At 42.5% G+C, this 26,222-nt stretch overlaps 1 protein-coding gene across 2 annotated transcripts; it reads left to right on the plus strand.

Annotated features, from left to right (window-relative positions):
• The first annotated feature begins 15,409 nt into the window (after positions 1 to 15,409).
• Positions 15,410 to 24,050, plus strand: LOC132452860 (toll-like receptor 13). 2 transcript variants are annotated; one of them, XM_060045687.1, is made up of 4 exons: positions 15,410 to 15,748; positions 16,871 to 19,487; positions 21,417 to 21,534; positions 23,039 to 24,050. In XM_060045687.1, the coding sequence occupies exons 2-4, from the start codon at positions 17,000 to 17,002 to the stop codon at positions 23,298 to 23,300; spliced, it is 2,868 nt and encodes a 955-aa protein (XP_059901670.1). In that variant the 5' UTR covers positions 15,410 to 15,748; positions 16,871 to 16,999; the 3' UTR covers positions 23,301 to 24,050. The 2 variants fall into 2 exon arrangements, with proteins under 2 accessions (XP_059901670.1, XP_059901669.1); XM_060045686.1 differs by lacking the exon at positions 15,410 to 15,748 and adding an exon at positions 15,845 to 16,170.
• Positions 24,051 to 26,222: the final 2,172 nt, after the last annotated feature.

Raw genomic sequence — 26,222 nt, forward strand, 5'->3', positions numbered from 1 at the left:
ATGCAGAGTCATTATCGGATAAAGAAACGAATAAGACCTCAACCAGACCTTTAAAATGTATGTAATGTAACACCTTTACCCGATCTACTTCGGACCAAAATCGGTACATGAATGGACAAGCGAGATCGGATAAGAACACTAATGCCGCTTTTCCACCGCACATGTAGCTCGACTCGACACGACTCGACACGACACGACTCGACACGGTAGCAGCACGGGTGCTTTTCCACCGCAAATAGTACCTCCTGGACGTGGGCGGGGTCGGCTGCGCGAAAGGGCAGTGACGTATTTGTGTACGCGACGCAAACAACACATACGCAACCCACACATGGACAGAACCCACATAACAACAATGGAGGACATCGATCACATTACTATTATTAGCTGGCATGTTGAAGAAGTTGGAGAAGTGGAACATGTTGGCTGCGGCGCTGCTATGGATGTTACCAGCATGGTTGCCATGTCGCTCTCGTGACTTCGTCACACTCTCTGGCCAATCAGTCGCCGGCCGTCTGCCGACGTCACCTTTTAGCATCGGCTCAGCTCGCTTGGAACCTAGAGCGAGGCGGTACTAGAAAAAGCAGCCACTTCAGGTACCAGATACCATGGTACCGCGGTGGAAACGCAAAAAATGCGAGCTGAGTCGAGTCGTGTCGAGTCGTGTCGAGCTGGTACCATGCAGTGGAAAAGCGGCACTAGATAACTCGAACATAGCCCGGTTTCTACCTGCATGTAAACCCGCGTCGGATGCGGCCGGGGGACTTGAGCCGGAAGTAGAAGGAGACGGTATTCGTGTTGTTGTCGCCATAGACATATAAACAATGCCTATTTCTTTATATATATATAAATATTTAATTATCTCTTTATATGTTTAATGGTTGTCGACGTCGGAAAACGTGAAACAGCGATTTATTTAATAAGGTGAAGCAGAAGATGGAGGAAGCCGGTGTCATGCCATAACCCCATATAAAGTGAAACCCCCTATCATCAACATGCATTCAGTACACACTATGCTTCGATTTCATCCAAGGCTGAATTAAAAGTACATGTTTTCCTAAATGTCGGTCATCAACGAGGTTGTAAAGTAGTAGCATAACTTAGGTCACATCAGTCAAAATAAACGATATTTTTTCTTCTGACGTGTAAACGATCTTTATTCATTAATTCCGCCGCGACCGAACTGAAGGGGATATTCTCAGATATTATGAATCTTAAAGACTGCGTCGGGTTCTCCGACTCTCGGTAGGCTACATCCACAACAAAGACTCGTAGTGGGGGTTATCTCGACCATGGTGGAGAAGGGAAAGTAACTTTGGCTTTGATTCTGAAGTCAAGATGGATACGGGATGAGAAAGGGATTGTTGCCGTTTGCGGGACAGCTGTCATTTCACTTCGGGTCCATGTCATTTCTCCGACGCTCCATTGTTCCGACCTCTCGGTCGTATGCGGACTCCTCCGGCTGGACCCCTGCCGCTGCTCCGCCGCCGGAGGTCTCCGCAAACGACAGAGAGGTAGGAACCAGAGACGTGCGGTGAGGTCCGTTGCAAGTGAGGCACTGACTTTTTCAGAGTCAGATTTACAAATATATGAACCGAATTGTTGTATAGTACCGGCCTATTACAGTAGAGGGCGCCACGGTTCTATGTATGGAGGGTTTGTGCAGATTCACAATGTTTATAGTCTGAACCAGGGGCGTAGGAACGAGTTTAACATTGGAGGGGACACATATCGGAAACCTGACAGATCCATTAATGGTTAGAACAGAAATATGTCATAAATGGACTACACTGCAAAACATTCACAAATGTATTTTATTCGTCTTAAAAGATACATTTGTAAAGGAAAACACATTTTGAATGGCAGTATTGAACTGATACATATCAAATCAATTCTTTAATTGCAGGCCTAATCATACAGTTTTGTAGACTGATAAATAACATCCGAAGAATATTGATCTAAATTTGAATTTGTATTTTCTGAATACCTTTTCTTTTCTTAGTTGTATCTTATGCCTCAATGAACAGACACAGGCAAAGGTTAAGGTTAAAGGGAAAAACAGGATCAAGAATTTTAACATATACACCAACTTGTTTTTACTCTTGAGTGTGTGATATTCTTCCACATTTCCACTAACTAATTGGTGTGTGAAGGTAAAGGTAAACTGAACTGACAAATATCAATTACTGTGTAGTTTTGATACAAATAAAAGCTAGATAGCACTGTAGTGTTATCCAACAGTGTCAAACGTGCCGTGGCACACAAAAGGTTGAAAAACACTGGCCTAGGCAAAAGAGCCAAAATGTTTTCTCCTGTTGTCATTTGCAGCCACAAATTGCTTGCAAATTGACTTTGTGTCCAGTAAGTCAAGTCTATCCTGAAGGACATGACAGACAGCAACATGGTTGAGTCTGTTTTGAGACATTGTGGACCGGAGCCAGGTTTTGAGCCTGCGGAGGACACTAAGGGCCACTCACACTAGGGCCGTTTGCCTGTTCCGTGCTGCAGGAAGATTCAGCACGATTCCCCTCCTCCCCACTCCCCCCGCTGGCCCGTGGTCACAGAGAGAGAGAGAGGTATAAAACTCTTTATATGTAGGCCCATTCGGCGTATTGAACCGTCGGCCTATATGTGCCTCTTGTTTGACTTATCGGACAAACGGCCCTTCGGAACAATAGGTTCAGTTTTCGTAACATTGAACCGTCAGCATAGTGGCATGTCGATCTAATGGGAAATATTTCGGACCATTGAGACGTCGGAACAATGAGGTGTCGGAATTACGGCATGGCACCCTGTAGGCGGGGTACTTTCAGAAATGCATATCTTACTCAAAAAATCATGTATGAACTTTTTTCAAAGTTTGCATGCGTGTGGGAGCACCAGAGACCCAAAACAACCCCCCAAATCCCAGGAAGAGTGTGGTCTTCATAATATGTCCCCTTTAAGGCTAAGTGACACATCAATAGAGTGTTTTAAATCCTGTTTGATGGATAGATGATGGTGTGCAAGTTAATAAAGATAGTATCAGATGTCAGAGAGTTTAATTGTGGGATCCCGCAGGGGTCTATTCTTAGCCCTTTTTTATATTTGATATGTCAATGATATATGAGATAATACAGTATACTTTAATGCGCTAATGTGATCCATTCTAATGATTCCTAATATTGTTTAATAGAAGCAAATTAATATGTTGTTCAAAGATAAAACGTTTTTAGGAGCTCAGCGGTTAGAGGAAACCTTGCAGGAAGGTCTTGAAGTAAGGCCTACAGCAGCCTGCATGGGGGGACTGCTAGTCACCACCAAGGGTCTCTAGAGATTAACCAGAACACATGACCTTCAGGACTGTGTTCAGGAAGTGTAAAGTGTTTTCTAAATCTTCTCTTCTGTCCTCGCTCTCCATCAGCAACTTCCTGTTTCTCTGACAAATCGGTTGGCTCCTGGAGCACAGAGAGAACCAATAGAAGAGCAGGAGGACCTTCACTGTGCCAGCATCCACACCTCTCTCCCAGAGAACCAGAAAGCACCTCGTTATTTGGCTGGCTCTCGTGTCCAATCAGAACAGGCAGAGGCAGTCTTTTACTCTGTGGTCAAAAGTAAGAGACCCAATGCGGTCCCTGGGTAAGCTTCTCTTGGTTTTTCTAAAGAGGAAATAGAAACTACTTTTTGGGACTTTATCAACCCAATGGATCTGCTTGACAGGTTGACTGAAGTTCTGTCTTATTTTCAGAGAGAGTGACCAGACAGAGACGGCAGAAACCTCAGCATTGTACAGCGCCGTCAAAAAAAACCTCAGATATTGAACCAGTTGCACCAGCTGCATCATATGGCGCTTAATAACCTGTACTGAATACTTGCCACCACTGTACATGATCTGATGACACTTGAGTTTATTTGACTTATTTACTTGATTTTGTACGTTCCACTTGTGATGGCCCCAACGAGGCCACATCTTATCCAGGGCCTGTTGCTCTGGTGGATTTAGCTCTACTTCATCTATCCCTCCTGCTGGTTACCAGGATGTACTTAGATACTTCGATTATTGCATAGAATTACCTAGAATTGCCTCTGTTTATAACTTTCTACATTTTAAAAAGAAAAGTTCAACCACACCCAGTCAGACCCAAACAGAACAATTGTATACTGAATGAATAGATTTTGGGGTATGTGGCTCTAAATAGGAGATATGTTGTATAGTTCATAAGTAGGCCTACAGTAGTGTTTTTTGCTTATGTGTCATTCAAATGCAGACTTTTTATTTTCTGAGCCAGCCTGAGGTAGTCGTAACACTCACTTTTAACTTTAAAGAGATACTTCACCGGTGGGAATATGAAGGTTTTATGAATTAAGTAATTCAATGTATTATGAATGTGAAGAAAAAATTGAAAAAAGGCAGAAAGAGTGTTTTCATGGTCTCTCTGGCTCAAAGTAAGAAAACCTCCAACTACCACAGTGCATTGCGCTCGATGCCCCGCCCACCTGTCGGTCTCCCGTCCCCCTCATTCCCCCTCAGTACGCGATCTCCCGGCCCCTCTGATTCCTTATTGGTGGAAAAATCAGCCACCAAAAGTGTGTTGTAGTCCTCTGCCCTTCTAGCGGGACAAGAGGTTTCTCCCGAAATGACCGCCCCCCCTCGTGGCTCAATGGTTGAAAAAGCGCGCTAAAGTGCCCTTCAAGAGTGTCGAAAACGAGAGGAAATGCCTTATTGGCTGCCCTTTTCACGTGCAAAACATGATTAGGTGCCCGCTAGGGCCCTCCTTCATACAATAAATTATGATGATGTGCCCTCTAGGACAAGAAAATTCAATGACGTGCCTTAATGAGTGCCCTTATAGTCCCCTTCTGCCCGTCTGGTGCCCTTTTAGTGCCCCCTTTAGTACCCTGATAGTGTCCTTCTGCCCGTCTGGTGCCCTTCTAGTACCCTGATAGTGCCCTTCTGCCTGTCTGGTCCTTCTAGTGCCCTTCCAGTGCCCTTCTAGTGCCCTTCTAGTACCCTGATAGTGCCCTTCTGCCCGTCTGGTCCTTCTAGTGCCCTTCTAGTGCCCTTCTAGTGCCCTTCTAGTACCCTGATAGTGCCCTTCTGCCCGTCTGGTCCTTCTAGTGCCCTTCCAGTGCCCTTCTAGTGCCCTGATAGTGCCCTTCTGCTCGTCTGGTCCTTATCGTGCCCTTCTAGTGCTCTTCTGCCCGTCTGGTGCCCTTCTAGTGCCCTTCTGCCCGTCTGGTGCCCCCATGGTTGAAAAAGTGTGCTTAAGTGCCCTCTATGGTGGTGAAAATGAGAGAAAGTGCCTTATTGGCTGCCCTTTACACGTGAACGAAAATTAATGAGTGCCCTAGGTTGCCCCTGATGATGATGATGTGCCCTCTGGAGCAAGAATATGGCAAACCGAAAAAGACATGTTGTGGTTAGCTATTGAGGTGCAGACGTTCCTCTCTTTGGTTGCTGACGAACGGGGAATGCGAGGCATTCGAGTGGTACTTAAATCTCCACTGGATAACGAAGCAAAAGCAAAAGAGTATGTCAGTACCCATAGTGGAAAAGCGCAATGAGATGCCAAGTTAGAAAAACGTTTGTATAATCCGTTTAAAATGTATATACATTTTCTGAGCGTTCAAGATCATTCAAGTGTAGGTCATTTCATGCAAGAGAGACTATAATGGTCAGCTATCAGCTCAACATGAAGGAAAACTTCCTTAAATGTTTCCGTAGCTGGCTGTCAGCGGTCAAAGACTGTATGGTAGCGGCACATTGAATTTTCTCCGGTCTAATTTTTACTTTAATGTTAGTAAAGATGAAAGCAGTAAGGCATCCTCCTTTCTTTGGCTAAAATGTGAAAGTGCACAATGACGTGAACAACTCATTTTGGTGTTTATAAAGTCGCTAGAATAAGGGGAAAAAGTGTCTTTGAAGCAAATTTTTTCTGGGGGAGGACCCCCAGACCCCCCGTTTAAATTATGACCCCAACTATTCTTTTAAGTGCTACATGGAGATGTAACAAGTGCACTGAATGGGACCTTCAAGGCAGCGCTTGCTAAGGTTAGGGGATAGGACCTTCCAGGCAGCGCTGCCTTTAAGGCTCCGTTGGGGGATCAAAACAAGTTAGAAATGCCACTGTGTCCGCTGGTGGGGCCCCATGTTGTCCAGAATGTGCCCTTTTTATTTCTTCGCCCCTGCCCTTCAAACAGTCTGAGTCCGCCACTGAGTGGGGGAGTCATGCCCCTTCCGGTAGAGCCCATGGGACCTATGAGATCGAAAAATATGAATCGGTTTCAATGGAGAGAAAGTCATTATTTTCTGGTCCCAGTCTTAGGCCCCGTCCACACGAAGCCGAAACCGTTCCGGTTTCGATCTATCCGGTTTCGGAGTATCTCCGTAAAGACGGAGTCAAGCGAAACCGGGTAGATCTGTAGAAACGCTGTAGTACACATGCCAGGCCCATAAGGGGCGCTGCTTCTGCTACAGAAATCCAGAAGAAGATTAAATAAGAAGAGGCGAGCATGCGCATAAAGGCTGCCCCCCGAACCACTAACAACACAAACGAACAATCAGTCAACAGTCTCAATAAATAATGGCTTAGCAACCCGACAAGGGACATGATCTGCTGCAGAGCGATTACAAGCCTGTAGTCCGCCATCATCTTTTTTGTTGTGAGTTTTTTTTTGTTGTGACTCCGCGGGCTTAACAGTCATTGGCTAGAGGGTCGAGGGGTGGGGCGATTACGTCATGGTTTACGGTTTCAGTCGGTTTCAGGCGTCAACACGAATCCAAAACGAAACCGGGTAGATTTGAAACCACCGTCAACACACACACACGTGGATTTGTGTTGACGCCTGAAACCGACAGAAACCGCAAACCATGACGTCATCGCCCCACCCCTCGACCCTCTAGCCAATGACTGTTGAGCCCGCGGAGTCTCAGCCTTTATGCGCATGCTCGCCTCCTCTTCTTATTTATTTTTCTTCTGGATTTCCGTAGCAGAAGCAGCGCCTCTTATGGGCCTGGAATGTGTACTACAGCGTTTCTACAGATCTACCCGGTTTCGCTTGACTCTGTCTTTACGGAGATACTCCGAAACCGGATAGATCGAAACCGTAACGGTTTTGCCTGTTTCGGCTTTGTGTGGACGGGGCCTTAATATGCCCTGGACTACATATATGTTGTTTGTGGATTTAAATGATAATTTTTCACATACGAGCCGTGTAGTCTTTCTCATTGTGTTTTCTCTACAGCTTTTAACTGAACAATTGCACAATAAACGGTCAAACTCTTGGCATGAAAAATTATCATTTAAATCCAGAAACAACATATGTGTAATCCGGGGCATATTAATAAGACTGGGACCAGAAAATGATCACTTTTTCTCCATTGAAACCCATTCATAATTTTCAATCTCATAGGTTCCATGTACTCTACCGGAAGGGGCGTGACTTCGCCACTTTATAAACTCTCATTATACGCTGTATTGCGAAACAACTTATTTTTCGGGTTAAATGGGTGCAGCAGGTGTTGATTTGTATTTGTATGCATTGTCGACACTGGTGTAAACATTGTCTCATGTGTTTTGAACCCCGGTTGGGCATTTCAACTTCTGATGAAATCAGAGGACAACTGACCTGAGGTTTGTCTGACTCAAGTACCCTGCGACAATGAGGTGAAGACTGCTTCAGGGTGGGAGTTCTGTTATTTGCCAATAGTGCTAATGAGACAAGAGTGTTTTAGCTCTAGTGCTTACCCAGCATTATCATGCAAAGGTATGTTGAGCACCATCACTATAACAATGGTGCAGTTCCCTAGGTGTATGGGTGGGCCTGTATTTCACCATGATATTTTCCAGATGGGATGTGAAAAGCCTGTCCCTGACATTTGTGTACCAAACAACTGTATCCCCTTTTCGGTTTAAGGTCTTATTATTTTATCTAGGCGGTTTCTAAGCTATTGTCATTGTTATTTCTGAATTAAATTTGTTTTCTATTCTTAAAACATTCAACAGGGAATTGAATGTGTTACTCGCTGGGCTTCGGGCTGCTACCACTAGATGGTGTATGTTTTACCTCACCTCCTTATTGGTAGAGTAAGAGGTCCAACCCATAACTGCTCCTTAATGACGTGAGGTATCTGAATAGGCCTTTATACCCAGTGGCAGTTTTAGGCACAGGCAAACCAGGCAGCCGCCCGGGGCGCCATATTTGTGGGGGGCGCCAAATCACATGGGGGGGGCCACGAGCAGTAAAAAATAAAAAAACGCGCCTCACATGTGTTTGCCACTATAGTCTGGCATTATCTTTACCCTTGACTAATGATGTAATCCATGTGGATGGTACGCCGTTACGTGCAAGTCAGAAGTTGCAAATTTCCCAGCTTTCTTGCGGCATTTCACTGAGGCACGGCCCCTTTTGGTCGGTCATGCTCACTATTCTGAAAGTAGAGCGAGTTCAGTGAGGCCGACCGTACTACTCGTCAACAAAAATGGCTGTGCCCTTTAAGAGAATTATATTCTTTGTATTTGCATCACGTTGGTCATTGTAATGTAGATTTTAAATACTCTTAAACACTTGATTACATTGCTACTTTATGCCGGTCAACAAATTATGCATTTTACAGTCTTTCTGTGTGCAATACAATGTAAAGTTGTGTTGTTTGTTATCGAGCTGGTTTGCTAAAGAGGCTAATGAAACTAACAATAACAATGACTAGCCATGAGAAACGGGAAAGCTACTACGACCAAAAGGGGACGTGCCTACGCGAATGCCGCAAGAAAGCTCACATTGCTATGTAGTGCACCCTAGAGGAGTACTGTGTATTTGGCACGATTGATCTTAGGTTCTATGTTCTTTTTTGATCGGTTAAAGGTCCCATGGCATGAAAAATCCCTTTATGAGGTTTTCTAACATTAATATGAGTTCCCCTAGCCTGCCTATGTTCCCCATAGCTAAAAATGGCGTTAGGTGTAAAACAAGCGCTAGGTATTCTGCTCTGCCTTCGAAAAAGAAAGGCTCAGACTCACCGATTTGGAATTTTCCCAGTATGTCGTCATACGGGGACATGTTACTTTCCCTTTCTCTGCTTTGCCCGCACCGCTGCCGGTGCTGCCTTGGCAGTGGGTAGCAGGGCTCTGGCGGGAGACAATCGCGGGCAACAATCCCTTTCTCCATGTCGTGGTTCAGTCTACTTCAGATTGATGTGGAAGTCGGAGACGTTGGAGAACCCGACGCAGTCGGATGAGATTCATAATATCATCTGGAGGCGCACACAGCTTTTGGCCGTGAATATATATTTTAGATGATATAGATATCATGATATTATTTAGATATAGAGCTTTAGGACTCCGCCGCAAACTGCTTAGGGCCGCACCCCCACCCCCCACCTTGACCCGCCTCTAAAAAACGGCACGTTTGTGGTAAGCTCATTGTGGGACTGGCTCGTAGTGGCTGTAATTCTGCACCATGGCTGAATTTCTTGAACATCTATATTAGGAGCCCACTAGCAGCTATATAAAAGCATCCATAAAGTAGCATGCCATGGGACCTTTGACTCAACTGACGGGGGTTCCCTTGTGTTTACACTGCCCTCTGCTGGTGATAGCTGGTACCAAAAGAAACGCTATTCTTAACCCGGTCTCAGTTCACATTGTCTAATAGCGTTGGTCCAAATTACATAACATGATAGTTTCAATTATTTCCGGCCCTAAAATTGGCCGTGTCTATGAATTAAACCCCTCAAGATAAGATATCTCAGTCCGGGGAATACCTTAGTTTAATTTTAATCCCCAACCCCCTTCTTACTTTTCACAGTGGTTTCAATAATGTATCTATTTATACTAATATTTGTTCCATATTGTTTTAAAACTTTTAAAATATCTTTCTAAATGCTGAGTTAATTCTGGAAGTTTAAGGGCCCTATCTTGCATCCGGCGCAAGTGACTTAGTCACTGGCGCATGTGTCGTTGCTAGTTTACAACTGGCGCAGAGCGTTCTTTTCCCACCAGCGCCACTCGCCGGTAAATTAGGGATTGATCATGCGCCCCAAGGGGCGGTTCGGCGGAAGGAGGAGGCGTGTTCTGGCGCAAATGCTATTTTGCCGTTGCTGAATACCATTGCGCTACTGACCAGGAAATACCTGGTTTAAAGTCAGTGGTGCGTTGTTCAGATGCTATTTTAAGGGCGGATGCATAGCCTACATGCGCATGCGATGCATACGGATTGCTTGTGCACCTCGCGCATACACTTTGCTTCTCTCATCTACCTAGCCGCACATTCTTGGTAAATTATTTGGGAAAGAACAGCTGATGCAGCGGTAATAAGTTGTACTTTTAAATCAATGCATCTGCAAACACCGTACAGCAAACACATATTTTCTTGACACAGACATCGTATAGGCCTACATGCCCATAACTTTTAGGATTGATGAGTATTTGATCGTGAAAAACATTGTTTTACCGCGAGTGAGTGTTAAAAAGAATGAATGAATGCGGGCGCGCGTGTGTGCTCTGTTTAAACACACGCAAACTAAACACGTAACGCATAATACAATCAATGGCAATGTCTATTACCGCGGAGACACATGCATATTAGGATAGCATACAATACTGATAAGAAACAATGTTTATAATGTATTGCGTATTTCATTAAATAGATCAGTTACCGCATATCATATGTTATATTATTTACGTTTTCTTTGGCGAAATTTATTTGAGGACTCAGTATTTCTGAAGTTGTGGAAGAAAACCCCTTATTCCATGTGTGAATTAGGCCATATTATTTTTCAATAAACTGAGCCATTTGCAGTTTGAAATTCATGTGCATCTGTCTCATCGGAGACTGCAGACGCGCTGTCAAAATATCAACTCGTCCGATTCAAATGCGCTCATGGCTCTTAAAGGGGATGGGTGCTGGCACTCTCATTGGTTTGTTGGACGTTACGCCCAAACCACACCTACGGGTAATTAGGCTGCTTCAGACCAACCCTTTTGACACTTGCGCCGCGACGCAAGTGTCATTTATCCGCCTGTAAAATAGCGATAGCGCCGTAGAACCGCCCACAAAGCTACTTGCGCTTTGCGCTTTCCACTTGCGTTTCAGACCGTTAAAATAGGGCCCTAAGTGTCTTATACTCGTCATGTTTAAATACTAATTAATTTTCCTTATTTCTGAAAATAGTTCTTTGTCAATCCTAAATTTGAGCATGTTGAAGGAACCTAGGACCAAGAGTAATATGATGACCCTCAACCATCTTGCAACAGTTCAGTTCAACAAGACAAACCTTGCACACATTTATTCACATTTTTGGATATGGATCTTTATATTCTGGTTTGATTCAATTTTATTTATGAATGTTAAACATAGCTCTCCCATATAATTCCATAAATTAAAAGATAAACATACTTACAATAAGGGAAAATTTGTTTACCACATATACCACAAAATATTGCTAAAGGAATTGGGTAACAAAGAACAAAGAAACAAAATACAGAGACACAATCATGCAATAAAGTAGATAGTGGTAGGTGTTGCGCCATTTTAAAATGGTTATAATGAAGATGCTTTAATCGTGCAACGCATGATACTGTTGTTTTAATTTTTGGGGAAATAACAAGTACAGCGATGACAACTCTAGAAGGGGGTTTTAATAAGTGCATTTCTACAGTGGCCAGTCAACACAATGCAGATTGAAACCTTTACTGAACATTCTCTACAGTTCCAGACCAACTGGGCCAATGTGGGGCCCATATTCAGATTCATACTTTATTGTCATTGTGCAAACTTGTACAATGAAATAGGGGGTGGTGCTCACTACCCATAGTGCAAAATAAAACAGTGCAAAAATACAAACACAAACAACAGCAATAGGCACAATAAATATAAATATGCAGTCATAACATATAAGTGTCTTTTTTTTAAATAAATAAATATGGTAGAGGATTTCACATGTCCATTGGGGGGGGGGGGTCAGGCGTTAAGTAGACGAATTGCCCAGGGGTAGAAGGTATTCCTCAGCCTTTTTGTCCGGCTCCCAAGGGACCTGTATCTCCTACCCGAAGGGAGGAGTTGGAAGAAGCCATGGCCGGGGTGTGATGGGTCACTCATAATTCTTTTTGCCCTATTCAGCCCCCGGGAGGTGGTAATGTTCTCCAGGGAGGGCAGGGGGCAGCCGATGATTTTTCCTGCCGTCTTAATAACCCCCTGCAGGGTTTTCCTGTCTTTGGCTGTGCAGTTTGCGTACCACACCTTCCTCCCTGTATGCTGTCTCGTCACCGTTGGTCATCCGCAAATTTGACGATGACATTGGAGTGATGGGCGGGGACGCAGTCATGCGTGTAAAGAGAATACAGGAAGGGGCTCAGCACACAGCCCTGAGGGGAGCCCGTGCTGAGTGTCAGGGTGGAAGATGTTTGTGTCCCCATCCTCACTGTCTGTGGACGGTCCGTCAGGAAGCTGTAAATCCATTTACAGGTTGGGGCAAGGAAATCCAGGTCAGTCAGCTTCCTGATGAGAATGTTCGGCAAGATTGTGTTAAACGCCGAACTAAAGTCAACAAAAAGCATCCTGACATAATTCCCCTGTTTTTCCAGGTGACTTGCTCCAGTGTGGTGGACAGTGGCGATTGCATCAGCTGTCGACCTGTTTGCTTTATAAGCAAACTGATGCTGGTCAAAGTTTTGAGGGATGCAGGACTTGAGGTGGGGGAGGACGAGCTTCTCGAAGCACTTCATGACGACAGATGTTAGTGCCACTGGTCTATAGTCATTTAGGCTGCCTATGGTGGATTTCTTTGGAACTGGGACAATGGTGGCTGCTTTGAGGCAGGGTGGGACCATAGCCTGTTCCAGAGAGGTGTTGAATATCCTTGTTAGGACCCCTGACAGTTGGTCCGCGCAGGCCTTCAGTACTTTTCCCAGTACTCCGTCTGGTCCTGCTGCCTTGTGTGGGTTTACGGCCTTCAGGACTCTTCTCACCTGATGTTCCTGCAGCTCAAGCTGGTGGGTGCTCAGGGGCTGGGAGGACAGAGGAGGAGCAGGAGCAAGGTGGGGTTTTTGAACTTCAAAACGGGTGAAAAAGTTACTCAGTTCTTCCACCAGCGAAGTGTTGGCAGTTACTGCATCCGAAGGGGTGCCCTTGTAGTTCGTCAGGTGTTGTAGACCCTGCCACACTTTCCTCGGGTTGTTGTCAGCCAGATGGTTCTCCACCTTCCTCTTGTAGTCCACTTTGGCTGCTTTGATCCCTCTCCTCAGGTTTGCTCTTGCCATCCTGTACTGGTCCTGGTCGCCAGCCTTGAAGGCTAAGTCTCGGGCTTTCAGCAGTGTCCTCACCTCAGCTGTCATCCATGGTTTCAGATTATTGAAAACTGTGATTTGTTTGTTCACTGTAACATATGGGCCGTATGTGGGCTGAAAAACGGACCCTTCATTGGATTGTCCACAGGTTCAATAATGGCCCCATTTCAATTGCTCAAATGGAGGAATAGACTTGGTGTTATCGGTAACTTGTTCCCGTTCATTATTCATATCGGCAATGCTACCATGAAGATGGTAAAATAAAGGAAAATAAATGTGTAATGTTTATGTAAATACGACTATGAGTCCGAGACGTGAGCTTCGCCGAAGATCTAGAGAAAGGGTTATTGTGAACAATGCTTAGCACAAACTAAAAGCACGGCTACCTCTTAAACCAGGCACTTGTATGCCTACCTTTAGATCTAAACTGTTGTACCCCTCACCATTCCCCCTTGCCACACGTCAACCTGAATAATAATGACGTATCTTAACAATGTCAAACAATTTGTTTTAGGTCATATTCTCTCTTAAACAGCAAAACAAAAACTGGGCAAACAATAGCTCCCAGCCAACATGCAACATGTAACAAGTGGGAATGGGACATGAAGCTTAAAGATGGGACCCCGGTGGCTTTTGTATGTCAGCACCTCTGTTTTGGACTCATTGGGCCCTATCTTGCATCCGGCGCAAGTGACTTAGTCACTGGCGCATGTGTCGTTGCTAGTTTACAACTGGCGCAGAGCGTTCTTTTCCCACAACCGCCACTCGCCGGTAAATTAGGGATTGATCATGCGCCCCAAGGGGCGGTTCGGCGGAAGGAGGAGGCGTGTTCTGGCGCAAACGGTATTTTGCCGTTTCTGAATACCATTGCGCTACTGACCAGGAAATACCTGGTTTAAAGTCAGTGGCGCGTTGTTCAGATGCTATTTTAAGGGCGCATGCATACATGCGCATGCGATGCATACGGATTGCTTGTGCACCTCACGCATACACTTTGCTTCTCCCATCTACCTAGCCGCACATTCTTGGTAAATTATTTGGGAAAGAACAGCTGATGCAGCGGTAATAAGTTGTACTTTTAAATCAATGCATCTGCAAACACCGTACAGCAAACACATATTTTCTTGACAGAGACATCGTGTAGGCCTACATGCCCATAACTTTTAGGATTGATGAGTATTTGATTGTGAAAAACATTGTTTTACCGCGAGTGAGTGTTAAAAAGAATGAATGAATGCGGGCGTGCGTGTGTGCTCTGTTAAAAACACGCAAACTAAACACGTAACGCATTATACAATCAATGTCTATTACCGCGGGGACACATGCATATTAGGATAGCATACAATACTGATAAGAAACAATGTTTATAATGTATTGCGTATATCATTAAATAGAACCACAGTTACCGCGTATCATATGTTATATCATATACGTTTCTTTGCCGAAATTTATTTGAGGACTCAGTATTTCTGAAGTTGTGGAAGAAAACCCCTTATTCCATGTGTGGATTAGGCCATATTATTTGGCAATAAACTGAGCCATTTGCAGTTTGAAATTCATGTGCATCTGTCTCATCGGAGACTGCAGACGAAAAATATCAACTCGTCCGATTCAAATGCGCTCATGGCTCTTAAAGGGGATGGGAGCTGGCACTCTCATTGGTTTGTTGGATGTTACGCCCAAACCACACCTACAGGTAACTAGGCTGCTTCAGACCAACCCTTTTGACACTTGCGCCGCGACACAAGTGTCATTTATCCGCCTGTAAAATAGCGATAGCGCCGTAGAACCGCCCACAAAGCTACTTGCGCTTTGCGCTTCCCACTTGCGTTTCAGACCGTTAAAATAGGGCCCATTGACTCTTTGGCGTCCTGCTGGATTTTCTGTGTTTTTGGTCCACCATGTGCCTGTTTGTCGTGCCTCTGATTCCACCTCTCACCTGTACATCCTGCCTTTGTCTGTTTCCTGCCTTTTTTCCTGTGTAAATGTTCCTCTTTGTGTGGTTACTACTCAGACAATGTATCCCCTGTATTGTTAGTGCCCCCTTGTCAGGTTGTTTTATGCTGTTTCTTATCTCGCCTAGTTAGTCATCTCTTTCCTGTTTTTGCCTGCCAACTTGTCTTTGGAACGCTGACCTGGCTCTTCCTTGTTTGGTTTTTGTTCCTGTTTTTGTCAAAGACAGTTCTTTGCACATTTTGTGTTCTTGCATTTCCTCTTGAGAAACGGGTCGATTTCTGTTATTGTTTGAGCTGAAGCCTTGCTCTGCTTCCAATACATTTGAATTTGAAGCTTTTGGGTTCAGATTTCACAAACACCTGACATGTATGTGGCCTACTTAGGCCCCACCTAACAGCCAGTTGAGTCCTGCATGAAGGCCAGATTGGCCATTGACATGGAGCCATTATCGAAACCGTGGTTATCCCATACAGGGCCCGTTTTATTGCCCATATACTACCCACATGGGCCTTACAAACAAATGCGGACTGGTAAGTTAGAATTGTTTGTTTTTATGTCATTATAGAGGAGTGTTATGTTTAACATTAATAAATAAAATGTCCATAACAAAACAACAAATTCGATTAATCATCAATCATTTAAATCAATGAGTTTAATCATCAAGGATGATGAGTTCATTGTATTGATCCTGGTTGCATATAGACATTGTCATTTATAGTATTTTATTTAGGAAAAAAGATAGTGTCAGTTCCCTGAAAATTCCCCTTTTCTTACATCATTTGTCCACTTCCTTTTGCTTCGTCATCAACACAAAAAGGCCATTTCCAACCAGCTTTTCAGTAACACATTATTTTGATTTACAATACGCATCGGGAAGGAGACCACATTGAGAAACATTTGTCTTTGTGGAATTTGGATTGTCCCTTTTTTTGTAATCATAGAAATATCTACAGTAAGTATTCAACTTAATATAACCCACTTGTTTCACTACAATATAGCTAAAACTCAAGTACACTATTTTTCTGCAAAAAGGCAATTAATATATTACCATTTCAAGTATGTGTTATTCCTATATTGATTGTAAAGGAGCTATTTGTCTGAAATTAAATCAAATCATAGAATGTAGAGTTCAGTTGTTCTTTAAAAAAACTTTGCAACATTTGTGTTGTGCAACATGTCACATTTTGGAATTGTGTCAATATTAATTTCATGCTTGAATGGTTCTCAGCCTCACCTGAAAGTCACTTTAGATAAATGAGGCCTTCTAACTGCCTGAATAAATATATAAAGTAGGCATACTAGCTGACTAAAAATAATGTAGAGAAGGCCTATTAACTGCTGCTTTGATCTTGATCTGACCTCTCATGTGGTTGAGTTCTCTAGTTCTGGACCATCTCCGTAAGCAAAGCACCAAGCTGAATTAATGGGACTCAAGGCATTATTCCCTTGAACAAACTAAAACAAGATAAATCTTGTTTTAGTTTGTTCAAGGGAAGACCACGACCCGGACATGAAAAGTCTATGCATCTTATCTGTTATCATCAGGGCTAACAGATAAGTGTGAAGCAAATTAGACATGTACTCAGAAAAGTGGTTTCGATACCAGATTGTAATGAAAGTTCTCTGTTTATCTTTGTGTGTCTATTTGACAGTTTTTGGGAGTGGCTGTTTTAACCTGGACTGAAAGAAATTAACGAACGGAACCAAAGATCCCCTTTGTAGGACTTGAGATCCATTGTCTTGGAAATTACCAAATTCAACAAATTTCTTTGTGTGCTGGAATGGAAACGATAATTGCTATGCCATTAAGGGGATTTTTTTTCTGTTCATTTGGAATATTATATTTATTTTTGAACAGTTATTTTTGTCCCACTACTGGCTACGTGCTGAAGAACTGCTTGGTCACACTGAACACACAGGCCATTTGTCAGAAGAACAGTTTCAAAGTATTTCCAAAGGACATTCCAGCAAGAGTCACAATAATAGACCTGTCTCAAAACAGAATTTCTATACTAAATAAAACACCTTTGGCAAATTTATCAAATCTGTTGCGCTTAGACCTGAGACACAACTTGATCTCCAAGATTGAATCTGGCACTTTTGTGGTTCAAATGTCTCTAGAGGTATTGATTATAAACAACAATATGCTTTGTAAGCTAGAGGAGGGTATGTTTGATGGCTTAGTCAATCTCACAGAATTGAGTCTGACTTTCAATAACATCGACACAATAGCACCGGCCTCTTTCAAGTCTCTGAGCAAACTTAGGTTTTTGGACCTAGGCCATAACAAACTGCGCAACTTAGGAAATATCTTACATCATACACCACATTTACAAACCCTGTACATTACAGCAAACCACATTTCCACTTTTCATTCATGGGAGCTATCAAATAAGTCTACAGAGCTTGTTACACTTGATTTGTCTAAAAATGAGCTTATGGCCTTTAGGCTCACTGCAGATATATTTCCCAACCTCACAAGCTTGAACCTTGAGGATGGTTTAAAGAATGGTATCGTCTGGGAAGTGAATGACACATCGTACCTTAGTGGTGTGTCCAAACTAGATATCAGTGCGGTTCGCTCCTCATTACATGAACTGCAGGAAGTTCTAGGGACAATTAACTCCTCACTGAGGTATCTGAGGTTGAACCATATGAATAACAACCTGCGGGATCTCATTGATTTTTCCTGCAAAAACCCATCGCTGAGCACTTTGGAAATACGAAATAACGGCATCAAAGTTCTAGGTTCAGACATGCTGAACCTGTGTACTAATCTGTATTTTTTGGATTTAGGGAAAAATGAGATGACTAAAATCTCTGACAATTCGTTTCAATCTCTTTGGCAGCTTAAAGTTTTAATCATAAAGTCTAACCGTCTAACATCGGTCCCCTATGCCATAAGGAACACCAGAATCTCAACACTGGATCTCAGCTCCAATAACATCAATGGCCTTGACTGTGATGATTTTGCCAATATGACCCGTCTCATAATTCTCCATCTAAACAATAATCCTCTTTTGGCTCTCAACAATTGTGTTTCCAAAGATTTGGTCAATTTAAAGATATTAATGTTGCAAAACAGCCGTATTAGTCACTTAAACAGCACCTTCAAAAAAGACATGCCAAATCTTGAAGTGCTTACTTTATTTAACAATCAACTCGCTGTTCTAGATTATGGAGAATTTAAAGCTCTGGATAACCTCCAGAATCTGTCATTACAGGGGAATAAATTAGAACAACTTAAAAATGGGACTTTTTTTGGACTGTCCAGTCTTACATATCTTAATCTCGAATCAAATGAAATAACTGAAATTACAAACGGGACTTTTGGTGACTTGAAAGCTTTAAAGACATTGAATTTGATGAGCAATCACATTATATATGAATCGGAAGAGCCTATTGATTATCCACCATTTGCTGAGCTTTCCAACCTGGATACATTGCTCATTTCATCTCAACGCAGACACCATAGGTTCAACCTCCCTCAAAACTTTCTGAAAGGCCTGAAAAATCTCTCGGTACTCAATATCAAGGGTAACAAGCTTACATCCCTGCACCCACTCACCTTCATCGATACTCCTAATTTGAATAAGATTGATTTGTCTGGTAATTATTTAACAGACATTCCAGACAATTTGTTTTCCCCAATTCAAAAACTAAAAAGTCTTTACATTTCACATATAAACCTGAGGTCTCTAGATTTTCTGCTCCATGCTAACTTCTCGGAGCTGGAGTTCTTGCAGGTGGGGAATAATTCTTTTTCTGTGATTAGAGAGCAAGTGATACTGTCTCTGTCAGCACTTAATTACCTGAATATGCAGGGTAATAGCTTCACCTGTAACTGTGACAACGCATGGTTCCTCAAATGGGTAATCATGAACAAGCAAACACAAGTGTTTGATGCGTACAACTTTGAATGCAACTACCCTCCAGAACTCAAAGGAAAAAAACTGTTGCAGTTTGATGTCCATTCTTGTAAAGTAGACACAGACTTCATCTGTTATATTTCCACGGCATGCGCGGTCATCATGACCATAGCAGTCGCCTTCACCCACCATTTCCTACAATGGCATCTGGTCTACGGGTACTACCTCATGCTGGCGTTCCTCTACAACTCAAAGCACAAGAACAAGCGTGCTCATCAATACGACGCCTTCGTCTCCTACAACGCAAACGACGAGGGCTGGGTGCTGGGGGAGCTGCTGCCCAAGCTGGAGGACGAGCAGGGCTGGACACTGTGTCTGCACCACCGAGACTTCCAGCCAGGTGAGGAGCCCTATCCTGAACATCCTCTTCACTGCCATTAGCATGCATGCTAGCCTACACTATTTCATATATTGTACATGCCAGTGGATATGCTATTAGATATGCTCATGAATTTAGTAGGGGGATTTTCCTGGCTCAGAATGAGTTTTTTTTTAATCTTGGCTTTGAATCAAAATATAATTTCTTTTCGAATCCTGTCTAATGCCCACTGATTATATCCTGCTTATTCACACTCATCTCTTCCCCATGTGAAATATAAAAAAAATCCAATGTGCCGCTAAACAGACTAAATTGCAACTGATTTAGTTTGAATCCGCACACGTGCAGATTATTAAATTGTGTTTGAGCCTTTCTAACATTGTGTATGACAAACACATTGAAGGCAAAAGACAAGTATTTGCGTGGTATTGCAGGAGCAATTTACAAAGACATAATCATGTACACAGAGACTTGAGGCACAGTGCCTAGTCCTTGCATGTTTTGTTTCAATTTACAGCAACGGTTTCTGCATTTGCTTAATTTGTTGGTAGGTTTTAAATTTTATATATCAATGTTTTTTGTCTGTCTCTTAAATTTGTGACCTATACACAGATGATTGGGCAAGAACATATATGAATGCAACATAAAACTAGAAAGCTATAAGCAATGGTAAGTTTCAAAATAAGAAAAATAAATCTTTGATACACAAAATATTATGGGTTGTATAGATAAATAATATAAATAGCAAATTGTGCCTTAACAACATGAGAAACAATAATATAGGTTAATCTTCAAAGCAAGAAAATGTGTTAAGAGTTTAGTATTCAGACTGTAAAACATGTCAAAGAAATACGAAATAGTTCTAATATCAAATCAATGGAAATGGCTGTTCAACACTTGTTGTGTTTGAGATTCACAACATGGAATGGCATCGTACAGAGGCGCCCGTATGATGGGCACTTGGTCTAACAACTGAGCAGCTAAAATGCAGAGGACGGGACACATGAAACAAGCGACAGAAAAAACTGCTATGAAAATCACTTAAAACTCACTCATATCATGAATGCAATCTGGTTTCATTATATCTACTTAGCTCAATTATTTTTTTATAATTTAAAATCAGTGTTGTTGGCCTCAGAACTCAAGTGTTAAACAAAACAGATGCGTTAGCATCTAAGCTAATGAATGGGTCAAAGATGGCTAACATTGAGTGACTCACTTGTCTCTAGTCAGACTTTTTATATATATCGTAAATCTGATTAGCTCTAAAAGATGCGTTTCTCTTTCTTTCGATTCATTTGTTTAATTTAATCATGTTTCATGAGGTGGGGATCTGTAGGCGAGTGACCAACACAAACTCGGTAGAATTTCATAACCATAACGAAAGAGGAAGCAGGGCGTATCTAGATAGTTTGATTCTGGCCCAGACTCTGTGCCGTCTCACCCAAGATGCTCTGCTATAACGGTCGGACTGCTGGACCTGAGATGCCTGAATAGCCAACTGGTCTTAGTCCACTAAGATCAGTTTGGCTGGTGTGAGAATGGACCCACGTGTCTGGAAAAGCTATATAAGTATATATATATATATATATATATATATATATATATATATGTATATGTATATATTCTATACAGAGTTGCGAATAAGGACTAATCTAAATTATTGAAATTGATATAATTAATGTATTTCGGGGCCATGCGATCATGGCCTACTAATTCATAGGATTTCTAGCTCCGAGAGAGTGACAGCACAATAACTTTTCAGAAGAACGTAATGGATAGTGGATGGAATTGTCGCAATTAAGAAGTTTATTCATGTTATTTTGCCTTATAAATTATTATTGATGTTAGCCCTTCATTCTGTAGCGTTGTGACGTAACAAAGCTACATTTGTTTGTTGTTTTACTTGTATGCAATTTTCATGTATTTTGACTGACCAATGCTTTTCAGGTAAACCAATCATGGAAAACATAACAGACGCCATCTATGGCAGCCGGAAAACCATCTGTGTGGTCAGTGCTGATTACCTGGAGAGTGAATGGTGCTCCAGAGAGATCCAGGTTGCCAGGTAAGAACCCGGAGTTTACATGCATGACCAGAATATGGTTGATCATTAATTCAGCTTCAGATGTGTACTTCTTCGGATTATTCTATGACCCTCATACATCCTGCCTCAAAATGTAAAGTGCAACAGACCAAAGCCTAAATGACACATTTACAGACATGCTATAACGCTCTAACCACTACGTTTTCCCACCGTTTACACGAAGGGAAAACTCTGATATTTCCACGCGGTCTCATTTTCACGAAATCCCAGATTTCTGATAACGCCGGTTATGTGCTGTCATGTCAACTGGGAGAAACAGGGTTTTAGGTTCTCAAGCGTCACATTATGCGCCAGAAAATGCTTAACGTCATGTGAGTACCCGCTGTCTGTCCACACGAACGAACCTTGCGCCATTTAGGGGGATTATTTGTTTGTCAACACGGCGGATGGCTCGCAGAATAATCTCAAAAAGAAAATTTGGTTATCTCTGTGTGGTTAATTTGCAGTTGCGGTGTTATTTAGCAATGTTGTCAGCTTACTGTTGCATTAAACTGTAATCAGAAAACGCAGTTAGATGCTATAGACCCTATAGTATCTGTGGTATAAAGGCTGGGACGAATTTTCAAATTATAATGAAGTATGGAGGGACGTTAAATTGTGAAAAATGAATTAAACTGTTGTTTGAAAGGAACAGGAAGTCCCTCGTGTTATTCGTTGTTGTTGATTCAGAGGATTCTGATTAGCTTGCATGGCTTTATCCTTCTCCCTACACTGCCGCCCATAGGTTTGGCATAGTTATAATGGCGCTAGACAGCGTATTTATGCGGGTTGAGGTAAATAACAACTTTTTTGAAAACGATGTGTGCAAGATGTTATTTTTGAAAACGAAGGGGGGGAAATATTTGTTTCTCTAAATACCCTGCTATGTATAAACGTGGCCTAAGCCAGATGTTTGCAACCGGCCAACCAAGTTAGTTTGGATAAGGAAAAATATGGTATGGCAATAATACAGTGCATAAGGACAAGTGGCCAAAACAATGATGCTGTAACTTATCTTCCCGCAATGTGTCTGATTGACTGCCCATGGTGCCTGTGCTGTCTGTGAAAAGAGTCCTGCATTTACCCTGTTTGAGCAGGGCACCCAATTGTCTACAACATGTATGTAATCTAAAATAACCACAGGAGGTTAAACGATTAAATCACCACATCGCCACGTGGTTATTTTCTCATAACTGACTTGCTGATCAATGATTGGCTACATCAATGCATAGACAATTTACCAAGTTGAAAATGTGTCAACAAATATATTCAAGTCAAGTACTTGGGTATAGTCAGAAAGTATTTCTACTCAAGGACCAATGCAACCATGTGGATACTAGGTATGGTTGGTGTGGTGCTGGGTGAGGGTGGGTGCCCAGGGGCACAATGAGGTCTTCATAGGGGCATGAGCCCAGGCCAACCTTCCCCTGAAGGTTAATCAGCTCACATACAGGAAAAAACAACTCTCCCTGTTTCCATTCCCCAGCTTCCGTCTGTTTGACGAGCAGAAGGACGTGCTGATCCTGGTGTTTCTGGAGGACATACCCATGCAGCAGCTGTCTCCGTACTACCGCATGAGGAGGCTCCTGAAGAGAAAAACCTACCTGAGCTGGTCCCGCGCAGACGCACACCCAGACCTGTTCTGGGAGAAGCTCCGGCAGGCCCTGGACACCCAGGAGCACCCAATGGGTGAGCATCTACGGCTCACCGTGGAGGACGGACCCACTGGAGAGAGACAAGACCAGTAAAAGGTTTAGAAATGCTGGGGGGAGGGAGGGGGGGGGGGGGATTATACTAGAGGCATCCGAGGTCTGTATTTGGAGGGAAAGTGAAATAGTTCTCCTTGCCAGCTTTGTTCGTTTTTGGTGTATTGTAAAATACCTTCTTAATCTGGTTAATGGGTACCTCTGGTGTTGATTTGTATTTGTATGCATTGCCGACATTTGTGTAAACATTGTCTTATGTGTTCCAATGTGTGCGGTTGGGCATTTCTACTTCTGATGAAATCTTCATTGTCTTCGACAATGAAGACTCCTTCAGGGTGGGAGTTCTGAATCGCAATCGATGAGCTAATTAGCTCAAGTGCTTACCAATCATTAGCATGCAAAGGTATGTAGACCACCATCACTATGACAAGAGTGAAGTTCTCTAAGCATTCTGTATTCCACCAAGATATGTTACAGATCTGGTGTGCAAAGCCTGTCCGTGACACTTGTCTGTGTACCAAACAATGTTATCACTTGTTTTTTTTGCGTAACTCTATAGCTTATTATTGTATCAAGGCCTTACTTAAAAGAGGAAACTATCATCATTTCCAAAACACAAATCAAAGACTGCAACTTTACCATCTGTAAAAAGTTGAGTATTTCTAAGCCTGACTTTGCCCGTGCACATTGCTGTGTAGTGACCCCTAGAGGGCTGCCATGTATATAGCATCATTGATAAAAGTTTATATTAATCGAATGGTTTGTATAAGAATCAAGTTTTATGATGGATAATTAATAACCAGAAAATGAATTTCCTGCAGAAAATGTGGTAAGTGCTGTAGTATAAAGTGAGGTTGAAAATATATATTTTTTAATACAGCCACATAGATGAAGACATAAAGAAACATGGCTTAAATCAAGTGAAGGGATTTGAACAAAAGTTCAAAAGCCAAATGGAATAAACAATGTAAACATGCACACCATTTAAGAACATGTAAATGGTTGGAAACAAATAAAGTGACAGCTGAATGAAAAGCGCGAAGTATTGCTAAAAATGCAGAAATTTAAAATGAATTGAACTGAAGAATCTGAAAGGTCAAATGTATTGCCGTGTGTGTGTGTGTGTGTGTGTGTGTGTGTGTGTGTGTGTGTGTGTGTGTGTGTGTGTGTGTGTGTGTGTGTGTGTGTGTGTGTGTGTGTGTGTGTGTGTGTGTGTGTGTGTGTTAAGAGAAAAGCTATGTGTGATTAAAATTTGCTCAATAGAGTGGGAAAAACCGCCCATCTGGCAACACCGCCTGAACGTCCTACAAAAGTAGCCCAATCCAGCGGGAAAAAACGCCAAATTTGGCAACACTGTTGAACGTCCTCATGCTCCAGCGTCAACGTAAATCAATGAGACAAACTGAAAACAAAGCCGGTACGAAACTAAAACTGTGATTCTGATTAAAGTTTAAATGATATCGAAATTGGACATTATTGAAGATACAAGTGTCGATTTTTTTAATGGTTTGAACGAAGATGAATGGTTGAAATTTGATTTAGTTAGGCCTATGTCTTAAACGGTTCCGCCGTCCTCCCATTGACTCCCATGGTAAAAAAAGTGGTATTTAAAAGTAGAATTCCTTAAAAACTATGAAATATTATATATACATTAGCTCATGAACTAAACATAAATGTTCTGTGGCTGTGTCAATGCACAGGCAGCGTGTGCGTGTACGGTAGAAAAATGGTTAATATTGCTACCACGTCACATCATCAAATTTAAAATTAAAAAATGATGATGTCAAGTAAGAACGAGGTCGTTACTGTGAGGAGAGAGGGAGGATGGAGAGGGAGGGAAGTTGAGGAAAGAACCTTAGTATTGATGTTATAGTTTATACATATTATATAAAAAAGTGGAGCCTAGATGCCTCTATTATTAACAACTACAGACCAATATCAAATCTACCTGTCATAAGTTAAAGCATTGAGAAAGTTGTCCCCCAGCAACTTCACTTCCTGGCTTCAATTGGTTGCAATGAAATCTTCCAATAAGGATTTCGACCTCTTCACAGCACTTCGCCCTTATTAAAGTTGTAAACGAAATCAGTGCTTCATTCCACACTGCAGACAATACAATTCTTTTGGCCAGGTCAGAAATCTGGGTGAGGATTTCAGGCACAGTCTTAAGTTGGTTTAGGTCCTACCTACAACATAGGAACTAACCATGTAATGGTTACTACAATGTAATGCCATCCCTGGCGATGTTTGACGTTTAGAGCGGGTGCTCCAGCAGCCCATTCACTCCTGTATTAGTCTGGCTGAACGTAAGTGGACAGCGTCTATTGCCTAGCGTCGGATTTGGCCGCGACTCCTCCCCTTCCGGTTGCTGGCGTTCCCGTATTGTGCTCCCCCTCAAACTCGGAAACTAGGCAGTATGGCGAGTTTTGAAGAGGACTTTGACGACGCTGTAAAGTTGGCATGTTTGGCTCTTTCCGTCGAAAATTGCAAAGAACTGCAAAAGATTTGCTTACAGCATTTGCTGAGGAAGAAAGATGTTCTATTTTGCATGGACACCGCTACTGCTTCCCGGGCTTAGCCCCGCCCTAGACGATTGTGATTGGTTTAAAGAAATAAAAACAGGCCCGCCCAGTTTCCCCACGGATAGACGGCTCGAGGTAGCGTGGCTCCAGACCATTCTACTTGCTGTAGTTTGGTCTGGCTTTGCGAGACTACTCCTGTATTAACCTGACTACGGCACCAATAGACGCTGTGAGCATCTTTCTTATGTGATAGTTTTTAGGATATTTTTCTGGGATGATGGCGGAAATACTTTTTATTCTGGGTGGAAAATATGATATTTTAGTATAGTTACTCCATTAAAAGTGTGCCTTTTACTTTCATAATCTTCGCTTGGTGAATGTGAAGGATGTTTGGTTTGATAGATATGATGAGGAATATTTCAGGTCTCGACAGAAATATAAT

This window comes from Gadus macrocephalus, chromosome 23 (assembly GCF_031168955.1).
Source record: "Gadus macrocephalus chromosome 23, ASM3116895v1".
NCBI lineage: Eukaryota > Metazoa > Chordata > Actinopteri > Gadiformes > Gadidae > Gadus > Gadus macrocephalus.